General features: G+C 43.4%; 1 protein-coding gene across 3 annotated transcripts in view; it reads left to right on the top strand.

Annotated features, from left to right (window-relative positions):
- LOC138282863 (serine/threonine-protein phosphatase 6 regulatory ankyrin repeat subunit B-like) overlaps positions 1 to 20,876 on the top strand; it is a 366,276-nt gene that overhangs the window by 170,463 nt on the left and 174,937 nt on the right. For all 3 annotated transcript variants that reach the window (XM_069220832.1, XM_069220833.1, XM_069220834.1), the window contains 2 exons: positions 4,555 to 4,653; positions 17,860 to 17,988. In XM_069220832.1, coding sequence (XP_069076933.1) covers positions 4,555 to 4,653; positions 17,860 to 17,988 — 228 coding nt within the window. The remainder of the gene's footprint in view (positions 1 to 4,554; positions 4,654 to 17,859; positions 17,989 to 20,876) is intronic.

The raw sequence follows: 20,876 nt of genomic DNA, 5'->3' as shown, positions 1-20,876 counted from the left end.
AGTACTTGCTAGGTGCAGTATTTCCTCCTTGTTGCAATTTCTGTAATGTTGAGTGGGGACAGCTCAGAAATACCTTCTGCCTATTATGCTGGGACAAATGTGATCTTACATTCCAAAAATTGTGTATGTTAAAACCTGCAGGTGGTGTAATTAGTGCAAACTCAGAATATCAGGTCACACGCAAACTCCTCTTTGCTCAGTGGCTGAAAGAGTGCTGCGCTTTGCAGACTCAAAGTATCTTCAGGTAGGTTGGAGGAGGCCATTCCTTAACACTTTTTATTGAAGTGTTCCAGTTTGTGTCTGCCTTCGGGTTGAAGATAAGGTTATTACAGTAAAGTTGTTCTTTGGATCAAGTATGTGTATAAATTAACATTGCACCAGATGAATTAAGCGTGCTTTGTAGCTTTGTGTGAAATATATGTGCACAGTTATGTGATTTATTTTTGTATTAAGTAGCATATGACTGTCGAGTTGCAATGAATCAGTTTTCATCCTATTAATTGTAAAAGAGAGTACTAAGGATAGGAATGGAAACACAACTTAGGACCTGATTTAGATCCTGGCGAACAAGTTACTCCGTCACAACGGTGACAGATATCCCATCAGCCGAAATCTAAATCCCATATGATATAATGGGATTTAGATTTTGGTGGGCGGGATATCCCTCATCGTTGTGATGGAGTAACTCATCTGCCAATATCGCAATCAGGCACTTAGTTATCATCAACTAAGAGATGCTAAGAGGAAGTGACTGTAAAGAAAAGAGAAGGAGTCAAGGAAGGGCTATGCTTTGTTGGAGGCCACCTGTTTGAGGGCTGGTTGTTGACTTAGTGGACCAATCAGGCACTGCCCAGCATCAGTTAGCTTGATAGGAGTTGACAAGGAGAGGGTTCTCCTTGCAATCAGAGTAGACATGTTAGTTCAGGAGGATCCTATACCTGACTGTATTCATCTTCGAGGCAAGAATCGACAATAGATAATAGATGTTTGTAGTATGCAGGAGAAATAAGGTTTTAGACAAAATTGCTGGGTCAGGGGGCACAGGAGGATTGAGTGTTAGATGAGCAAGGAGAGAACATGGGGACATCTGTGATTATTATGTGTTTATATATTTGACCTTAAGTGGTTTGAGAAGTCTTGGGCCGTAAGGACTTGGAGGAGGTGTATCAGCAAGCCCATGATATGTAGGGGATTATTGGTAATTGGAAAGTTCTTGGTGGCCCTCCTAAATGAGTGCAGATACCATAAACCAGGCATTTGAAGTAACCCATCTTCATATGGTGGATACAACAGGATGCAGCAAAAAGTATTAAAAATACAGTGGGAACCTGTTTTTGTATTGGTTTTGCTACTTTTAGAGGCATCATGGAGGTGACTTATTAATGCCCAATAATAAATGAAACATATAACTTTTGAATGTTATTGAATGTCAATGTAGAAAGACATCCATTTAAAGGATTTATGCATAAGATTTATTTTATAAAATAAATAAAAAAAAAAGAGTATGACCACCACAGAGCAATCTGCTTTCACAAACCTTCCTGAAACCTCCGCTCGTCCGGACTCCTACTTGCACAAATCCCACACATCCGAAAAACCATATCTGGATGTCGAGCCATCTCCTACATCACTTGTAAAGCATGGAGCAACCTGCCGCTAGACTAAGAGCCTCTTCCTCATTTCTTGAATTCCGCAAGAAGCTGAAGACATGGGTTTTTGCGTATTCCTACTAGCCAATCACCTTCAAAGGCCCCAGGGAGCCCACCCCAGAACCGAAATTTTGAAAAATGGGGAGGGGGGCATGTGGATTCCCCTCTGAACCATTAAAGGCCCTGGGGAGCCCACACCCGGGGTCGGCTCAGTAGCTATGTCCAAGGAAGCCCACCCCAGGACATAGCAGTTTCTCTGCCCGCAGCAGCGCAGGCTGGGAAACCTGTGTTTGCTCTTGCTTGGTGGGAGCATTTTCAAAATTCCCGCACAGCGGGAGCAAACACCAATTCTACTCCCAGCGGGCGGGAGATGTGAAAATGCTCCCACTAGCTTGGAGAGGACTTTTGATGTGGTTCCCTGCACGGAGTGAAGTAGGTAGGGAAACCAATCAAATTACTTTTCCTGCCCAGATGGAGCACCATTAAGAGCTGGTCCCTACAGTCAGGAGCAATGCTGGTTCCCGCTGTATAAGGGGAGGTGGCCTGGGTTGCTGGGCCATTGGGCCCCCCAGCAGCCCTCAACAACAGTATAGATGCTCTTGTTTGCAGGCACCAGGGCACTCACCTAAAACTGTGCGGGCCCAGAGTCAAAATCAACCTAGGGTAGAGGAGAGCGTGACTCTTCCTTCTGAAAACCTTGCCTGGTCCTAAAGTATCGGGTCTCTGGGGCTGAAATGAGCCCGTGGAGGGGGTCCCATGTCCCCATCCATCTGAAAAGCATGCTAGGGCTCGGGGGATTGGGTCCTGATGCCGAAATTTGCCTGGGGGGAGGGGCTGCATGCCCCCAATCTAAAAAGCATACAGGCCTCAGGGAATGGAGTCCACAGGCCGAGCTCAGCCCAGGGAGAGAGGCCACATGCACCCCCTCCCCTTCATTTAACGGAGTAGCTCTGGGGGATAGGGTGCCCATGGCCCAGCCAGGCTCAGGAAGGGGGGCCAAGTGGCCCCCCTCCCCTTTAATAAAATACAATGGCCATGGGGGTGGGATCCCTAAGACCTAATAAGGCTCAAGGAGGGGGGCCACGTGCCCCCCTCTCCTTTAAAATAAATAGTGCCCTGGAGACGTGGTCCTCAGGGCGAGGCCATGTGGGTAACCCCGCCGCACACTGCATTTGGCCGTGTGCAGTATGGGGTTTGCTGCCTTTGAGGGGGGGTTGGCCACAGGGCATGGCTGCAGGCCAGGCCCTGTGGTCCATCCCCTGCCGTGCATGACTGAATGCCCTGAGCAGTGTGGGGGTAGCTGCCTTTATAGGGGTTGGCCATAAGGCCTGGCCTGTGAGCAACTCCCTCACTGTGCATGACCCAAGCCCGTGCGCAGTGTGGGGTTGGCTGCATGTGTGGTTGGTGGCCGCTGGCTAGGGCCTGCAGCCAACCGGCCGTGTGCATTAGGGGTTTGGATTACATAATTCAGTATTACTTTACGTTAAAAAAAACCTAGGAATGTTATAGTTAGGTGTGATAAAAAGATGTTTTTATTTTAAAAAATCTTTAGAAATTCACTGAAAAAAACAGTCAGTGACAATATTACCATTTGAAATTAAAAAGAAACACAGAAATTCACAAGTTATAGTTAGCAGCATGGCGAGCACTCGCGCCCGCCATGCACAGCTTATGACCTTAAATATGACATCACTCATGATTATATTCTATGACATCATTAATGACATCACTAACAAAATGCGGAGTTCCTGCCAAATTCCGCCAACCTCTGCGTGGTGTAGTTTTGTCTTGCGTTCGGCTTGCCTAGCATGATTTGTGGTTTCTAGGAGAGCACCCAGCGAGATTTCCCCAACACTGGCGTTCGCAGGGGTCACAACTGTTCACGGTCAGAAAGCTGTTGTTCAAGTAGAAAATCTACTTGCGCAGCAGCAAAATCAACTCGAGAAGCTGCGCCCTCTGGCACGCCGCTTGATGCCATTTGCACACCCTGCACTAAAAATCAGCACCAGCAGCGTGACATATCTATTTCCACCCTTTTGCGAAACTCTGTGGAATCTCGTGGAGTTTTCATGTAACTACCTGGAATTCCGTGAAATGAAATTCTGTGAGTTCTGCACACCCCTAATAAATAGTTATTCTTCTTGCTGTCAACGATAATAAACATGTTCAGATCTTCTATTTCCCTTAGAATGTATATACTAAGTGTTCATCTCATGTACGTTCCATATTGAAGAACATGTACAGACTTTCTTGCACAAGTGTGAATTGTGAACAAACAAACTAAAAAAAGGCACATGCATACATGTACCACTGTACGTTACAGCAGCAGTCACCCTTGCTTGGGTAAATGTTGCAGTGGAAGGTTCTAAACATGGTAGAGGACTGTGATGGATTAAATAGGTGTAGAAGATCTATTCTGGGATTGATACATTAGGTATCATTGAGAATTGCCACAATGACTCTCATGCAGGGAGAGTCATGCATATATAGGGAGGTACATGAGGAGAAACTAAAGACATGTGGTAACAGGAAGTGGCGGCAAGCTCTATGTGCAGTCAGTCAATGTACAGCGTATCAGCCAAGTAAGTGTTATGCTTATAAACTAGCTCTAAAATGATCACAGAATTACTGTCAGTCCTGGTACTTAAATACAAACTGGCCATTACACTCTAGACATATTCAATACCAACAAAAGCCTAAAAGATATTTACAAAAGTGACAGTTGACCTTCAATAATTTAGCAATTTAATTAAATGTGACTGTGTATTGCACGTACACACCAGCCCAATTATATGCTCCATTGTGTTATCAGAATGTCCCTTAGTGATAGAAGCATCAGGTAAGAAAGTGGCATTTATTTATTCACCAGGATAATCTTGATGCTTTGATTGTGTCTCTCTGGCAGAATGGTGAGACTGCCATGCATATTGCAGCACGGCACGGCAACCTGAAGATGATCACTGCTTTGATAGAAGATGGAGGAGAGCCCACCTGGCAATCAAAGGTAACTGCTTGTCGAATGGGACCAGTCCAGCTCAGGGCACTAATAAAATGCTAGAGGGAGTCTGTATGGAGTTGGTTTCTAGAACCAAATGCATTGGGATTGGAATGGAGGCCCTTATTCTCCATTAACAAGTTGTGTTATTTTGGCCAGGCTATGTTCTTTTTGTGATTCTGGTTTTCCATAGCTGAAAGGACAGCAGCCCTTTCGACTAGTGCCGGAGTGTTAAAAGTTTATCCATGGAGGTTTGCACCATGCCAGATTTTGACAAGAGTCTCCACCCTCACCCACTTCTCTATCTGGGGTCAGGAGTTTTCTTGGAATGGTCACATACTGTGGCCGATTCATCTGGAATCTGGCTGACATCACTGTGCCTCTATGAGAACTTAGCAAAGCCTTCACGCCCTGGGTATTAGGAAGTGAACAAGCATTTTGCAACACAAAAGAGGCCCTCACAGCAGAAACAACACTCGCCTACTTTGACCGCCTGAAAGATCAGAACTCACAGCGGAGGTCAGTCCCACTGAGCTTAGAGTCATTCTATCACAATGCTAAAGCTGGGGGAGTGGTCTCCTGTCGCATACGCAAGCAGAGCACTAACTCCCACTGAGCAAAAGTACTCAGAAAATATAAAGCGAAGCCATTGTGGTACACTGGGGGCACTGCCATTTTTGCATCTGCCTTTATAGATATCTGGTCACTATCCACAAGGAGAAGCAGCCACTCATTCCGCTGTTCAAGGGGTCTGCTTCAAAGCTATCTCCCAGAACTGAAAAATGTATTCTGCAGTTCCAAGAGTGTGACACTTCACATTGAATACCAACCCAGCACACGCAACTTGGCTGGTTTCCCCATGCCAGGCCTGCTACTTCTGCAGAGGAAGGAGCAGCTCATGACACTGAGAAATACATAAGGTTGGGTCCAGAGACTGCCACACTGCTCCCAATATCCGTTTCTGACTTCATAGCCACTACTGGCCAAGATGACTGCTTCCAACTAGGCATCACTGCAGTCCTGACCAACAACTGGAAACTCCTAGCCAACTACTCAGCTTACCGCACAAAGGAGGCATGGTTAACACTCCAGTCCCTGCGCCACGTGCAATAGGAGGTGACCATCATGGCAGAAGTTTGCCTCATGCGAGGAACACAGTTAGTCCTCCTAAGCAGCCTCAGACAACAAGCAATACAGCTAGTCCAGGGGCCGCATCAAGGAGTGGTGAAGAAGAAGAGCCTAGTGCAGAGCAAAGTATGGTTTCCAGGTTTGGAACAACTCATAGAGAAGGCCGTGCAGAAGTGCGCAGCATGCCAAGCGACCAGTCACCCTGTTATCATTGACTAAGGGCCGAGCACCCCATGGCGACAAGCCAGTGGTGATTTTAGAAGTCTCTCAGATAGCACATACTGGCTAAAAACATAGACGACTTCTCAAAATAACCCAAAATAGAAATAATGGCATCCACATCAGCCACTGATGTCATACCTAAGAATCGTATTCCAGAATCAGAGAGGAAGGGTCACCTTTCTGTGCTGCACTGTATGTCAGGGACAGGGCACAAATGTGATGTTTTTAAAAGAATACAGCGTATTCCTGCCCTTTCCTCTGTGCTGATACCTTTTTATCTGCCTAGCATCATGGTGCAAGGGTGCCTGTGTTGCATGCAGGATTGTTTTTGTGCAGGAAGGGGCACCTTCCTGCACAAAAACAATTCTGAGAGGCTTTTTCCTTTTTCTAGTCTTTCTGTGTGTGCTGCAGCACACATAGAAAGAGGAAAAAATTAGGAGGAATACAGATATTTCTCCTTGTTACACCTCACCTGGGGAGGCGTAGGTTATTGGCACATTCCTAGGTCTACAAGTTCTGGTAAATCTGGGAATGCGTCAAAATACATGCAAGTTGTGTAGGAACATCCACACAACACCTAAGGAAAAGTCCCCAGTGCAGAGTAATGCTCCGCAGCAATGTGTTGCATTACTCTGGATTTATGCAGTCACTCAGGGCCACGCAAGATGGTCAGCGTGGCTTCATAAATCTCACTTAAATTTTGCCTGATGCTTGTGCTACTTTTGCGTGGTGCATAAATATGCACCCTTTGTATCAGGCTGAGGATGACCATCCATCATAGCACAGGATGGAACTGTTTAGTGTCATATGTCGATATGTCGTTTTGTTTGTGTTTCGCCCATTGCTACATTTGTATTTTGGATTTTTTGTTATTCTATGATAAGGGAGAAATGTATAATTATGAGTCCTGGAATACCACAACTGTTGTTTGCTACTGAGGGGATCTCACGAGCCCCACCCAGACCATGGTTCTGTCTGAGTCTGTGACGTGTTGAGGCCAATAAATATAGCGGCGGCCGCTGCATATGTCAAGGGGGGGATGATGGGAGATGACGGGGGAATCAACGTTTTAAAAAGAAAGAAAACAGTTACCATTTCTGTTACGCCGACCGTCTCCTGCCGCCTCCAGCCGCCTCGCTTCTCTTATGGTGTCCCAGCATTTGCTGTGATACCAGCACAGGCTCCCTAGCAACCCTGACACTGATTACATGCTAAACATAGCATGACAGCACTATCAGGATTAGTCTGAGAGGCTCGGACTGTTGCTCAGACACAAGCCTGGGGTCTGTGCTGTTTCTCCAGCGGTTGTAGAAATCTAAGTGTGCATGTGTGTTTGGCTGGCATTAGACGGCCAGCCAAACACACATGCACACTTAGTGCAATCTCTCCTCCTCCACCCTCCCGTGGCCCAGTCCTTACTCTCCCTGTACACGCTGCTGGCTGAGCCAGCAAATGAAAAATAAAACGATAGCAAGCTATTGTTTTATTTTGTCATCTGTTGGCTCAGCCTGCGGGGCAACGCCCCTCCGCCACTTATTATTAATTATTATTAAGCTCCCTGTCTAGGCGGGGTCAAGCATTTACTTACTGTGTCGCCGTCAAGCATAACTACACCAGCCTTTTTTTGAAGATACAGGCCCTGTGGCCCCCACGTATATTTTCTCGTGTGACATCACTATTGCTTTACCCAGCTCTTTAAATAGTCTCATTCAGTCAATGTTCATCCGGTGTCAGTATGATGCTTTGCATATTTCTGATTGCAGTCCGGATGGATTGTGATGCAGAAGTGGATCCACTCTTAACTGCAAATATATTTGACATCCACTAGGTGGAAGGATTGTATATGGGGAAAGAAATACATTTTCTTTTTCTGATTCACACGTATGCACTAATAAAACCCGCTATGCCGATGCGCCCTCTGAAAACCGTAGCTTCTTAAACACATGTAAGAAAGCATATGGAGAGTTTTTCTTTACATTTCCTTGCTTAAAGCTATACATTTTGAATGAGCGGTAATGTTTTTGAGAAAGCACGCAATTTTTGCGGCACTTTCTGCAATAAACTGAATTTTAATTTATGTTAATAATTTTAAAAAATAGCCCGCGAAGGAGCAACGATTTAAATAATTGGTTTATGTCTTAATAAAGTCACCTTAATACAGCCTGAAGATACTGAAACATAATATTCACCACCAAACCAACAGTTTCCATAATATACATAACACAAATGAACATATATGAATCACAATTAACTTGTCCATACTAAAGAAAGACCTTCTGTTTCAAAAGAACTGTTAATTAGTTCCGGATATTTTGTTATATTTTATTGTATTTCACTTCATTTAATTTTCATGGGAGCATAGCCGCTTTAACACACAACAATGTGCTCAGTAGATTTCCTGAGCCTGTTGGAGCCCTCTAAAATGTCATTCCTCGTGCCTCACTGCAGCTCAGTATACTCTGATGCACCTGCTGCCCTGTCCTCCTTGTGGATATCAAGGCACTACTGTTACTGGCTCAGATGCAAAGCACAAACGAACCATCCCGATTCCAGAAATTCAGGAGCCCTGACAGAAACCTGACTTCCATGTTCTGGGACAGATCTGTTTATTTGTCGACCATCATTCCCAGCTCCTTCTGCACAACAAAATCTGTCCTTTTTAGTCATGTTATCCAGAGGGCCAGGTTTAAAATCCATAGAGTTTCAGAATCAGACATTTTGCCAGCCTGTAGTAATGGCAACGATATACTGAAGTTTTAATATGAATATAGACAAGAGCAAACCGTGATGGATGAAATGCTTGAATGAATTTCATTCAGAAGGTGTGGAGGCTGAAGGCATTGTAATAGTCGGGGCACCTCAATCATGTCATATTTCAAATAAATGCACAACTCTATTGTAAACTTTCAAGAAGAATTCATTGTAAGTGTCGCTTCAGTTCAAGATTTATTCTTGGGCGTTGGTTTTCCTTGAATCCTTTAAGTATCAGGATTGATGATTTTAAGTTCCTTAATTATCCATGGATTATAATACCTTTATTTTACAAACCCATATGCATTCCAAGCCTAGGCTCTTCCAATGGGAGAGGGGGCGTCTAGTTGTGGTAACAATGTTACCGCGTTGTCTTTGCTTTCTTGACATCCATCCTCCTTTGATGAATAGTTTAGGATCCAACTGAACTGAAGAAAGGCTAACACACAACTCTTCATCAATGTTTGGCACAGTGGGCCTCATCTACAAAGATCCAAGTAAGAAATTGTAAATCTCAACAAATAACAATTCACAATTTTATAATTTCTTATTTGAAAAATAAAATCGATTGGTTATATTAGCCTGAATCTGAGGAGAGAGTCTGATAATGAGATAATAAATTAGAAATGTAGTTTAGATGTTTCAAAATAGAGATCACTGGCAGTCTGAAGATGCCTACAAATGTTGATGTTATAAGTTTTTTACGCAGGTAATGTTGTGTCCGATTAGAAATCAGTCTTGGCCCTGCCTGAAAAGAGATGATCCAGACTGAACTGTTAGGGGACATAAGCAACCACCAGATATGTATCAGCAATCTTGGGCCCAACAAGGGGATGCACTTAGAGTCATTTAGCACAACAAGCTTTGGGACCCATGTCTGAGCATACCAATCACATTCACTCACTGACAGGGATAATAACTGATGAGTGGAATTCTTGACTGGTGATAGCTCCAAGCCGCATGACAGTGAACGTTTCTTTGCTCACAGTGCCAGTACAGACAAGACACCAACGATACAGAAATAATTCTTGTCTAGTTCCCAAAAAGACGGTTCAGTCCCATTTGCTAGGCCCTCTGCTAGGCCACATGCCCTCTGTGCAGAACCGCAAGCACACCTTTGAAGTGTCTCATCCGTGAGTCCTGTTTCAAAGCCACCTATGTGAACCATGTGTTGGCATACCCAGAATGGCTACAATGAATATCGGCTCATGTTCTTTTCCATATAAAGTAATATTTTGAGCTGAGTATACAAGATCTTTTTATTACTGCTCTAAACTGTGAGCATGACCATGCGCTCATCGCCAGTAAGGCAAAGTCAGTTGCTTGCAGTCAAAGTCACACTATTTTGAGAAACTTCTTGATTATCAAACCCAAGCATGCATTTAGAATAGACGTTTTCAATGCTGGTGATGTGTGGTGGGCTCAACCTTCCACAGCATTAGGCCTTTTTAGATCTCACCTCTGACAGCTTATGCTGTGTGGCTTGTGAGCCATGTTGTTACTTACAGAGGGCTTAGAGACCGCCCATTACTTACAATTGATTTATTTCATTGTCACTCTCATTTGCTTGCTTTTCATACATTGGTGTGGGCGGCATTCACTTCTGCATCTTATGTTTGTCCCTCCCCTGGAGCATGGCCGGACCTCTTTTGTCCTTCCATTGGTGCCTTAATAAGTCGCTATGTTTTTTTTTGTTTTTTTTGCTTAAGCACTTAACTAGAGTGCATATCTTTTCCTGCAGTTTCCCTCGTGTACTCTCTCAATGTTGCTTTGCCTGCATTTGCCGACCCTCCATGTTGTATCGGCCTCCATGTTGCTTCACCCTCCTCTACCCACAATCTGTGTTGCTTCCTCTCCACATGTCTTTCCTCTATGCTGCTTGGCCACGCCACCCATATTGCTGCCCTCTCCATCCACTCTACTTTTTTTTCTTTTTGTTTACTGATACTACTTGGATTGGCAAATAAATTGAAAAAAAGAACCTGCATCACAATGTAGGTGTGTGCAATTTTTGTTTGTGCACCTACAAAAAGATGGTGGCTCGCATTGTAGACTTTACTTTTATTTTTTTGAAAACCATTCTGCAAAGCCAAAGGGTCTCAAAGGTGAGTTTATCTAACTGATTAATGTGTAAAATATTTGTGCAGTACCAAAACAGTAATAAAATCAAAATGGCAAATAATAATAACCCCAAATCATTTAGAAAACAGAGTAAAAATAAATAAACAAAATAACACCAAAATGGCAAAAACTCCAAAAAGAGGAACAAGAGATATGATTTTAAAAAAGTTTTAAGTAGGAACAGTGACAAAAATCCGTAGGTGCCAATTACAGTCTAAGGTCTGTGTAGACCATGACTGGGGCACAATTTAAGGCTTACCGTGATCGAGCACGGGTTGGATCTTCCAATCAGGTTCATCCCAGTCAAAAATGTTACCTTCTGACTTAGAGCCTGATTTAGAGTTTGGCAAAGAGGGAACTACTTGGCAACAGGGATGAAGTTCCCTCTCTGCCAAGGCTATGGTCCACCCGCCCGATTTAAATGATAATTTCTCTCTGCTGTGGTCAAACTTCTCCGATGGCCTGATGGAGTAAGGGCAGCTGGAGAATTGGATATGTGTTCGCCCACGTAGTTTATGGGTGGACATATAGCTGTTTTCAATGCCCATCACTGGCAGGAAAAACCTGGCAGTGCTCAGTGCTCTCCAGGCCATTGAAGGGAGCTCACAAGGTGAGGAAGGCATTTTTGTTTAAAAAAAAAAAATCCCTCTTTGGGGTTTTCTTTTGGAAAATAAAAAAAAATTGAAAAAAACGGATGGCTCCTTCATGTTTGACAGAACCATCCGACAAAGTTACAATGCATTGTCAGGAACTGCCTTGATGATGCTTCTTGTCAATGCTTGAAATGTCTTCAGGGTCAATGGACATTGATCGCCACCTGTGGCAAGGGGACAAAGTAATTTACTCAGTCTCCTTGGTAGAGGATGGGCTGACCGCCCAAATTTAAATCAGGTCCTTAGGCCCATATTTATACTTTTTTAGCGCCACATGTGCGTCATTCTTTGATGCAAAATCGGCGCAAACTTGCAAAATACAATTGTATTTTTTGTAAGTTTGCGCCGTTTTTGCGTCAAAAAGCGGCGTAAATGCGGCGCTAAAAAAGTATAAATATTGGCCTTAGTCTTTTAAGTCCTAAACCACCACTGGGTTACACTTCTAAAACCCCCAGAGACCTCAGGTGAGGCATTTAGAGACACTGGGGGTCATTATGACCCCGGCGGTCGGTGTAAATATGGCGGTAGTACCGCCAACAGGCTGGCGGTACAAACCACCACATTATGACATTAGCGGGTAATATACCACACCGACCGCCATGGCAGTAGCAGCCGTGGGGCCGGAGATAACAATCTCCAACTCGGTGGACGCTACTGTATAGCTGGCGGCATTTTAACCCTGCCTACCGCCATGGTTTTCGTGGTGTTCCTAACACCACGAAAATCATGGCGGTAGGCCCTTCCAGTGACAGGGAATGTCTTACCTGTCACTGGTAGGAGGCCCATCCACCCCCCCCAGCACTCCCCAGACGAACCCTCCCTCCATCTTCGCTCCCCCCTACCAGTCCCCCGCATACATGCACACTCACAGGCACACACCCACGCATTCACACACTCACTCACACAGGCATACACGCATGCATCCATTCATTCCCGCACACATCTGTACACACATTCATACTGACATGCATTCACATTTCCATTCATACAGGCATTCTCACACTTGCACACACACACACGCAAACAACACTACACACACATTTGCATTCATGCACACACTCACACATTCATGCACACACCCCCAAACACACACACAACACTCCCCACCCTCCTGCCCTGTCGGAAACCCAACTTACCTGCATCCAGGGGTCTTCCGGCAGGGGACGGGACAGGGCGCTGCTACCACCAGCAGCGCCCACCAGCAGAACACCACCAGGCCGTATCATATGTTATAATACGGCTGGCGGCGGTTTACTGGCGTAGCACTGCTGGTGGTAGCAGCACCACCTTAACATCGTCCGCCAGTATAGCCACAGCCGGATTTCCACCCTTCTTGTGGCGGAAATCCGTCAGTGGTCATAATTTGGCAGATGGATGTTAGCTGCAGCGACGGTCTTTTGGCGGCCGTCGCCACAGCAGCAGCCGGCACTTACTGTCAATGTTGTAATGTGCCCCACAGTGTGTAAGGCACAAACCAACAATGGCAGGGTCCAGTCCAGGTTCAGCTGCCACTGATCAGTTGAGTAGTTCCAGAAAAAAGCTTCATGTAGCTTGTTGTCTCCCTGGAGGCACACATGTCAGTCAACTGACCCTTCCAGTTCACCTTTTGTCCTCGGTACAAGGGGAGCAGGCCTTATTCTTCAGAACTCCTCTGAGGTCACAGATAGCAGGTTCAGCCCTCTTCTGTTCATCCATAGATCGAAGAAGTGTACTGAACAGGGTGCCTGAGGTTGCCACATTGATGCCTGGTTAGCTATTAAATGTTGCTCTACTTTTCTAAGCTGATGTGGGACCTTTTTGTCTGGGGTTTTCATTGTTTTGCTGTTTGTAGTGTTGCACAAATACTTCACACATTGCCTCTAAGTTAAGCCTGAGTGCTCTGTGTGAAGCTAGCAGGGGGTTGAGCACAGGTTGATTTGGGGTTTACTTGTTCCTTACCCTTTCTTGGATTGCGGTTGCTGCTTGACCAGGGCTCACATCTGAGTCAACCAGTAGCCCAATTTCTAATCCTTTTCCTTAATATTTCTTACAAATCTGACTTCACCATTGAATTGGATTTTCATAACAAATAGAAGCAGCGATTACATTTATTCTCTAGCCGGTCCCTTTCCCAAGATGCAGTATTAGTGTTTTAATCTATACTATGGTTTTCACCATAGGACAGCTCGCACTGCCACAGTGAAAATAGCTTTCATGGCCCTGTCACTGATGGCTACAAGGAATACAGAGGACTGGCTTACTAATATTTAAAAGGGGGGTTTTACCTTTCAAAAGGGGTTACTTTAACACATCAGACTGCAGAATTAAATTGATTTAACCTACAGCCATCAGGCTACAATGATAGTCCTGAAGCTATGGTGTGCTTGTCACACTGGTGGATCACACAATACATGATACAGCCACAGGTGAAATTTAACTTCCAGGCCTTCGGAGCACTTTTAAACCATATACTAGAGACTTACAGGTAAGTGAATTAGGGAGAGAACAGGCACTTCACTACTGGTTAGCAGATGTAATGTGCACAGAGCTCAGAAGCCAGCAAATAAAAATAGGATCCAAATAAGGGAGAAAACCCGGGGTAAACATGTAGAAAATATGGGTTTCCTACAATGAGTATGGCACTTGCTCCTTTCGTGGCAAACTAATTGTATTCAATACTTGCAGTAAGGGGCTCTGTGTCAGCCTCCTTTAGCTATTGGCATCTATTGACCTACATTCTTCAGCTACTTGCAGGGAACATTGTCAATTGTATCTCAGACCAGCCAACAGGAGTATTTTAGTCTCACTGTTTTTCTGTTAGCTGCTTGACTGTGGCCGGCCAGCTCCACTGTCATATATGAGGGAGTATATTACAACTGAAAGTAGTTGGTGATGTGCTCAGTAACTCCATGAAAACGAATACTACAGAGAAAAAGTACCCTCTTGCTTGTCAAGTAAACAACCATTGACAAAGCAAATAGTTAAAACATTTGTATGGCATGTGCATACCTGATCTGCACACCATCGAAGATTCAAATGTACTCTTTTTACCAATACCTATTATTTCTAGGGATTGTGGAAGCCTGAGGAGGCTGCCACAGTACTTCTTTCTGGTCCTGGTTTTATTAAAAGTGAAGAGAGACCTACCAAGTACTGTTTTTAAAGATAGATTTTTGAGCACTGACTCTATTTTAAAGTGTTTTGATCAGATCATAATGAGCTAATGAGGTGCTAAAGAACCAAAGACCTCAGATCATCTCTTGTTGCTCCGGTTGGGGTGACTAGGGTAATATCGTGAGCACATCAGACAGGGGAAAGGGACCTGATTATGTTCTGGATTGATTTTAGTCCTTTATATCGACCACTGAACCCTTCAGGAGGAACTACAGACTATGATCCGTGGCTATCACCTTGTGATTAAAAAGCCAACCCTTCAGGAGATTCCTGAACATCTTAAAGTATTGATTATATAGGGTGCCAATAAGCTTCAGATGTTTGCTACTTGCACTGCAAAACACTTGCCTCTTTCAAGTTCAATCTGTAGGGTCTTGAATCTGCTGACACCTAAATCAAAGAAAAGCCATCTTAAATCGAACCTTGGCCAGCATCTTGTTGACGTGCATCACCAAATGCATTTACGTGCTCGGCAGAGGCATTAGTGTGACGTAGGGCATGATTTAGAGTTTTGGTGGATGGGTCTTCCGCAAACAATGACGTATATCCCACCCACCTTGTTAGAGGTGCCATAGGATACAATGCACTTGTAATTAGGCGCAAGGGATATCTGTTACCCAAACTATAAATCAGGCACGAAGTCACCATATCACCATACTTTGACAATAGCAAATAATATATATTTAAGACAAACAATTACAGATATAAATATTGTGGTTGCAGCAGTAGAGCTCCTCAGAATACCTCTCCTAGAAGAATAAGGTCTGCGTGCAAAGAGAAGACGTGGCAAAGTTCCTCTTTTGACCAAACTGTGTGATGCAAGAGAAATCCCTTTTGCCCTTCTTTGTGCCTGCCTGTCTGTTACTGAAGCAGCAGGCATAAGCGCCTGTGCAAAATGAAAACCTTTAGAGCATGTTAGTAATTGGTCTGCAATTGTTTTCTGCAGTAATGGTCTTGTTCCGATAGCTCAGGTATGTTTATTTTACTAAATTATTTTAATTTTGTAACAGGGTTGCAGGTCTGTGTGTTTTTTCTCCTCACATTGATTGCAAAACTTAATTGAGACATTCATATTTAGGAGATTTTTAAGAAGTAGTTAGATTTAATTTTCCATAAAGTGATTGCCAGAAATCCTTTTCTCTCACACACCACTGGGTGGCGCTGCTGCAAATTTGCGGAGTTACAATATTTAATATAGTATCATCCGGCATTTAGTTGACATAAGAGTCATAATGCTTAGTGAACATAAGCGCCTTGGAGGCACTCATGTGATCTTTGCTCTCCTACATCTTATTTCCGTCCTAGTTCCACAGGGTGGCCCATGAGTCTAGAATCAGAGACATTTTTGTTAGTAAAGTTTAGGATAGTAACTGGAGGACAAGGCAGGGGAACCTGTCTGCCTCCCATAATATGGGGCTAATGACACACGCAAACCCCACAGAAAGATATCCAGGAAGAGGCAGTGTAAATGCTGAGCTACCCATCTGCCAACATAGACATGCCCATTGGGTATTGTGCCCCCATCTCACTATATAACCCCACTCACCAGTCAAAGGATTAGTTGATGCTAGAGGCTCCCTGCCATGGCCTTCCACTAATGGACAGTGTGCATTGCATTGACTCGTGCACTAGCAGTGTTGCCCTGGGTATTTATGGCACCGTTGTCTCTTAATTCCCAAAGCATGGTTATCACTGCAGCCTGGGGTGGCCTGCTCCCATGACAACCACAGACAGGGTGTCCTGCTCTGTGTGGCAGCATGCTTTTAACTGGGCGAGTTGGGAACAGACCGGATCAGTGCACCCTATTACACTGACGGCACTGTCCCCAGAGTAGCCCCAAACTTTCCCCTGCCTTGGGTGCAGCACATTACAGAAAGGAGATCCAACAGTTTGGAACCATCAGCCTGCCTTACACTGTGAAGGTGGCCAACCGGCCTGTATTTTAAAGTGCAACAGAGATACCCCTATAGGTGTGTGCAGTGATGATTCACCCATCTGCATAGGAATGCCTGGGTTGTCCATGAATCCCTCTATGAGGGTCCAGGACCCTCTGACTCGTCCTTCCAAGAAACACCCTAGGGCGGGACTCTGATTATGCCCCACCTCCTAATGATGTTTTTTCCTTTTGGCCTATGTGTTTAACAGGGCTCAAGTACAAAGGCAAAGGATTTCCTAATTTGCATGGGGTCACTCTCATCTGAAAATGAGGGACTCGCCCTTGAGATCAGTTCAGTGCACATTTAGTGCAATTGGGCTCTAGATTGCAAAAGGGCTGCACAAGCGTTTGTAGCCTCTTCTGTAATAACAAAGTGCCCTCTAGTGTAAAACACAGATGCACATGCCTGTTAGGCCCCCTGGGCACTTTTGATAATATGGCCCGGAATACCAAGGATAAAAGTATTAATATGCCACAACAATATGGCCAATATGGCCAAAATCTTGCCTTCCAGAATATCATGAAGGTAAGCATGAATTGGTAAGTGGTAAGTATATTGTTATTGTTAGTAACTCTATATCTGGCTTGAAGATGTTCATATCATCAAGGTAAGTAGAGTTGAATTAAGTATGGTAAACCTATAATTACCTATACATATTACTGTCACAATATTCTGGTAGTCGATACTACAGCTCACATTTTAATGTCAATATTCTGGAAGTAAACCACAACGGGACCATAAATCTACACCATCTGAAACACAGCAAACAAGTCAATTGTCATTCATTGGGTACTAAGAGGGTACCATCGAGCACTGTCTAATTCTTGCCCACTTTTAAGGGCTTTGTTGATTTTAATGGAACCTCAGACCTGTTCATACAGTTCATCTCGGTACCATACTCTCAAATGTCATTTAGGTGGACTCCTAAAAATCTCTCTCTCTCTCTGTTCAGATCAGCATATTGGTGTTGCAACCACATAGCAGATACTTCACCATATCTTTCATCCAGTCCTGTTTTAATTGTTGCATTGCTTGGTACTTGTAGTGCTAGATTGTGAAACTGTAAAGGGAAACATATTTGTAAATATAGGTGAATTATATAGTGTTTTATGGAGGGTTTAGCAGGAAATGCTCTAAAAATGTATTTTTTGGAAAACTGACTTTAGTTGGGTTCAGCTTCTACGCAGAATGTTCAGAAAAAATCAAAGCATTGCACATCCTGAAATTCTTCCGCACTCTGCATTTCCCAGGTTGGAGACAACCCGCTTCATGTGGCAGTACGTCACTGCCACTTGCCTGTGGTGGAAGAAATCCTCAACCATATCACCACTGAAAAGGGTAGATCTGAAGCTGTTGCATGTGTGAATCAGAAAAATCAGGTGAGGACATTTAAAGTAATGCTCTTGTCTATTGATGTGAACATCACAGTCTCATGCCTAATCTCTTTATGTTATAGTATCTCCTGACAATTAAAATATAGAGTCCAATTTACAGTTCAGCTTGCAGAAAGGCAATTTTCCACCATCTGCAGACCTTTCTCCTACTCTGCGTGAGTAGAGGGTAATCATCTACATATAGAAATTTCTGCTGTTTTAAGGTGGCACATCCACCAACCGGACTTTTGCCAAAATGGTCAATTTTGCCAGTGGAATTACATTTTCTGGGCCACAACATGGGAGGAATTTTCAGCAACGTCTGACCATACTAGTTTTTATTTCAAGCACTACGTTCGGGCACTATAAGTTCACCTCTAATGAGGAGGTGCACTGTGGTGATCTACGTTCCCCATCCCACGGACCTGCTGCAGGGCTTTCCCTCCATGAGCGGTATTCATATTTGACCGTTTTTGTCTTCCTGCTATTTTCTATGGGAGTGACTTTTTCAGAGCTAGATTTGACACATGTACCAGTACATTTCCAACAACTGTAGCACTGCTTGTAATGGCAACAGATATGCTGAGTTTGCACTGCATAGTTTCCACCAACTAAAAACCACCCTACATTGGTGAAAATGAGCATGAGCAGAAATTGCATAAATATGAACTGACACAAATCATGTTTGTTTCCTCCTCAAAATATAGGCAATAGTATTTTAAACTAATGGGAGCTTACAACCACAAAACAAACAAACATAATCAATGCCAATAGATCCGATGTTTTGTAAGTGGAAGTGTTTGTGTCTTTTCCTGAGCTGCCCACGAAACAAGAATATGGATCCTGGAAGTAAAGCCACACTTTAAAAAAGAGTCATTAGATGGATGTTGCTATGTTAGTATTGAACTTAAAGGCATACATCACAAAATATTGTATAGCAGATAATTTTGACAAAAGGGCAGAATTTGTATTGTCTGTTTAAGAAAGTCAATATGTGCTTACATATTTACATTATAAGAAGCTATAGATCTGACAACATGTTATCATCACAGAAAAGCAACACAATTGAATGAGCAGGGGCTATTACAGACTTTGGGCCTGATTTATAGTTTGGCATACCTCCATACCTCCATCACAGAGAGACTGATCTGTTAGTCATGCTAATGGATTTCCATCCACTGTATTTAGGGTTGGGTCTGATGGATCACCGTCCGCCATGATGGCGGACAGCCTGTATGCCGATACTCAGTCCTCCGTTGTGAGTCCTCCGTCCACCATCAACAGATATTACTTCATTAGCGTTGATATATGTCCACAATATTTAGAGTTCTCTGCCATCAGAGTGGGACGGGGTACCACAATGGTGGACATGAGTTCTGACCGCAGAAATATTGGTCAAGTTGACAGACACTCCATCAACACACCTGTTCAAAATAAAATTATCAGCAACACCTTTAATTCACACTAGAAAAGACACTCCTGAAACCACACAAACCAGTTACCACTAACAACACAAAGCATCAACAGCATACCTACGTCCTCACTGTTTTTCAAAATATCTAGAAGACAACAGCCCAAACTCTTTCAAAATGAGTTAACTGATATGGTAGTTGAGATTGTTAAGGTAGAGCCCCAGATGTTTTGAGCCCTGGTCCAGACAACAACCATGAGCCAGACAAGGCAAATGTGGGACAGAATAGTCCAGAAGATGAACTCTGTCTTCAACACCAGACACTCACAGGATCTCTACAAGGGGTGGAATGACCTGCTGCGGAGAGTCTGTTCCCTTGCTCCAATGGCACACCAAGAAGCCCTGGCAGCTGGAGTTGGCACTCACAGGCCTCATGCCCTAAAAGGAGAAGGTGTTGTCCATACTCCACACTGAAACCATTACAGGAATTCCAGGTGATTACAGACTTGTAAGTACAAACACAGGCTCTCCACTAACAACTTCATAATCTCCACCACCCCTATTCTCTACCATACGACTCTTCACTAATGACAACCTATTCACACAGGTTTAGTAAATTATGTCCTTCTCAACTCAGTACATACCCTACATAAAACCAACATTTCATCACTCTGTTGAGCCTTTCCCTTAAAACAACTCATACTATAAAACCATTCAAACAGGAATTACATCATATTTTGAGCACAAATCACACCCTTCCCTATGTAACCTCTACATATAACAATTTACTCATACCAATGTAAGATCTCCTCACACTATATTTCTTTATATTCTAACATATTCCTCAAGTAATTTGGAGTACTGAAGTGAGAACAGATGTTTCCAGGAACTAGGACTACAGTGTTCCAGGTCTGGTTTTGAAGATGGCATATCACTGCATTGTGGTTGCATGTCTGTATTAATTTTTATAACTTATTGTTCAAACAAATACATTTTGAATTATAAATACAATGTAAGGAATGGCAAAGTGGTGTCAGAAATAATGTATTCCATTTTACCTAATAAGTGACCCTCTGCTTTTATACACCTTATTATCATACATAATGATGTTTCACTTGAGCCATTTAAATACAGGGAGTGCAGAATTATTAGGCAAGTTGTATTTTTGAGGATTAATTTTATTATTGAACAACAACCATGTTCTCAATGAACCCAAAAAACTCATTAATATCAAAGCTGAATATTTTTGGAAGTAGTTTTTAGTTTGTTTTTAGTTTTAGCTATGTTAGGGGGATATCTGTGTGTGCAGGTGACTATCACTGTGCATAATTATTAGGCAACTTAACAAATAAAAATATATACCCAGTTCAATTATTTATTATTACCAGTGAAACCAATATAACATCTCAACATTCACAAATATACATTTCTGACATTCAAAAACAAAACAAAAACAAATCAGTGACCAATATAGCCACCTTTC

Source organism: Pleurodeles waltl, chromosome 2_2 (assembly GCF_031143425.1).
Source record: "Pleurodeles waltl isolate 20211129_DDA chromosome 2_2, aPleWal1.hap1.20221129, whole genome shotgun sequence".
Lineage (NCBI taxonomy): Eukaryota > Metazoa > Chordata > Amphibia > Caudata > Salamandridae > Pleurodeles > Pleurodeles waltl.
The sequence above is the reverse complement of the archived record's forward strand: the minus strand, read 5'-3'. Positions and strand labels throughout refer to the sequence as shown.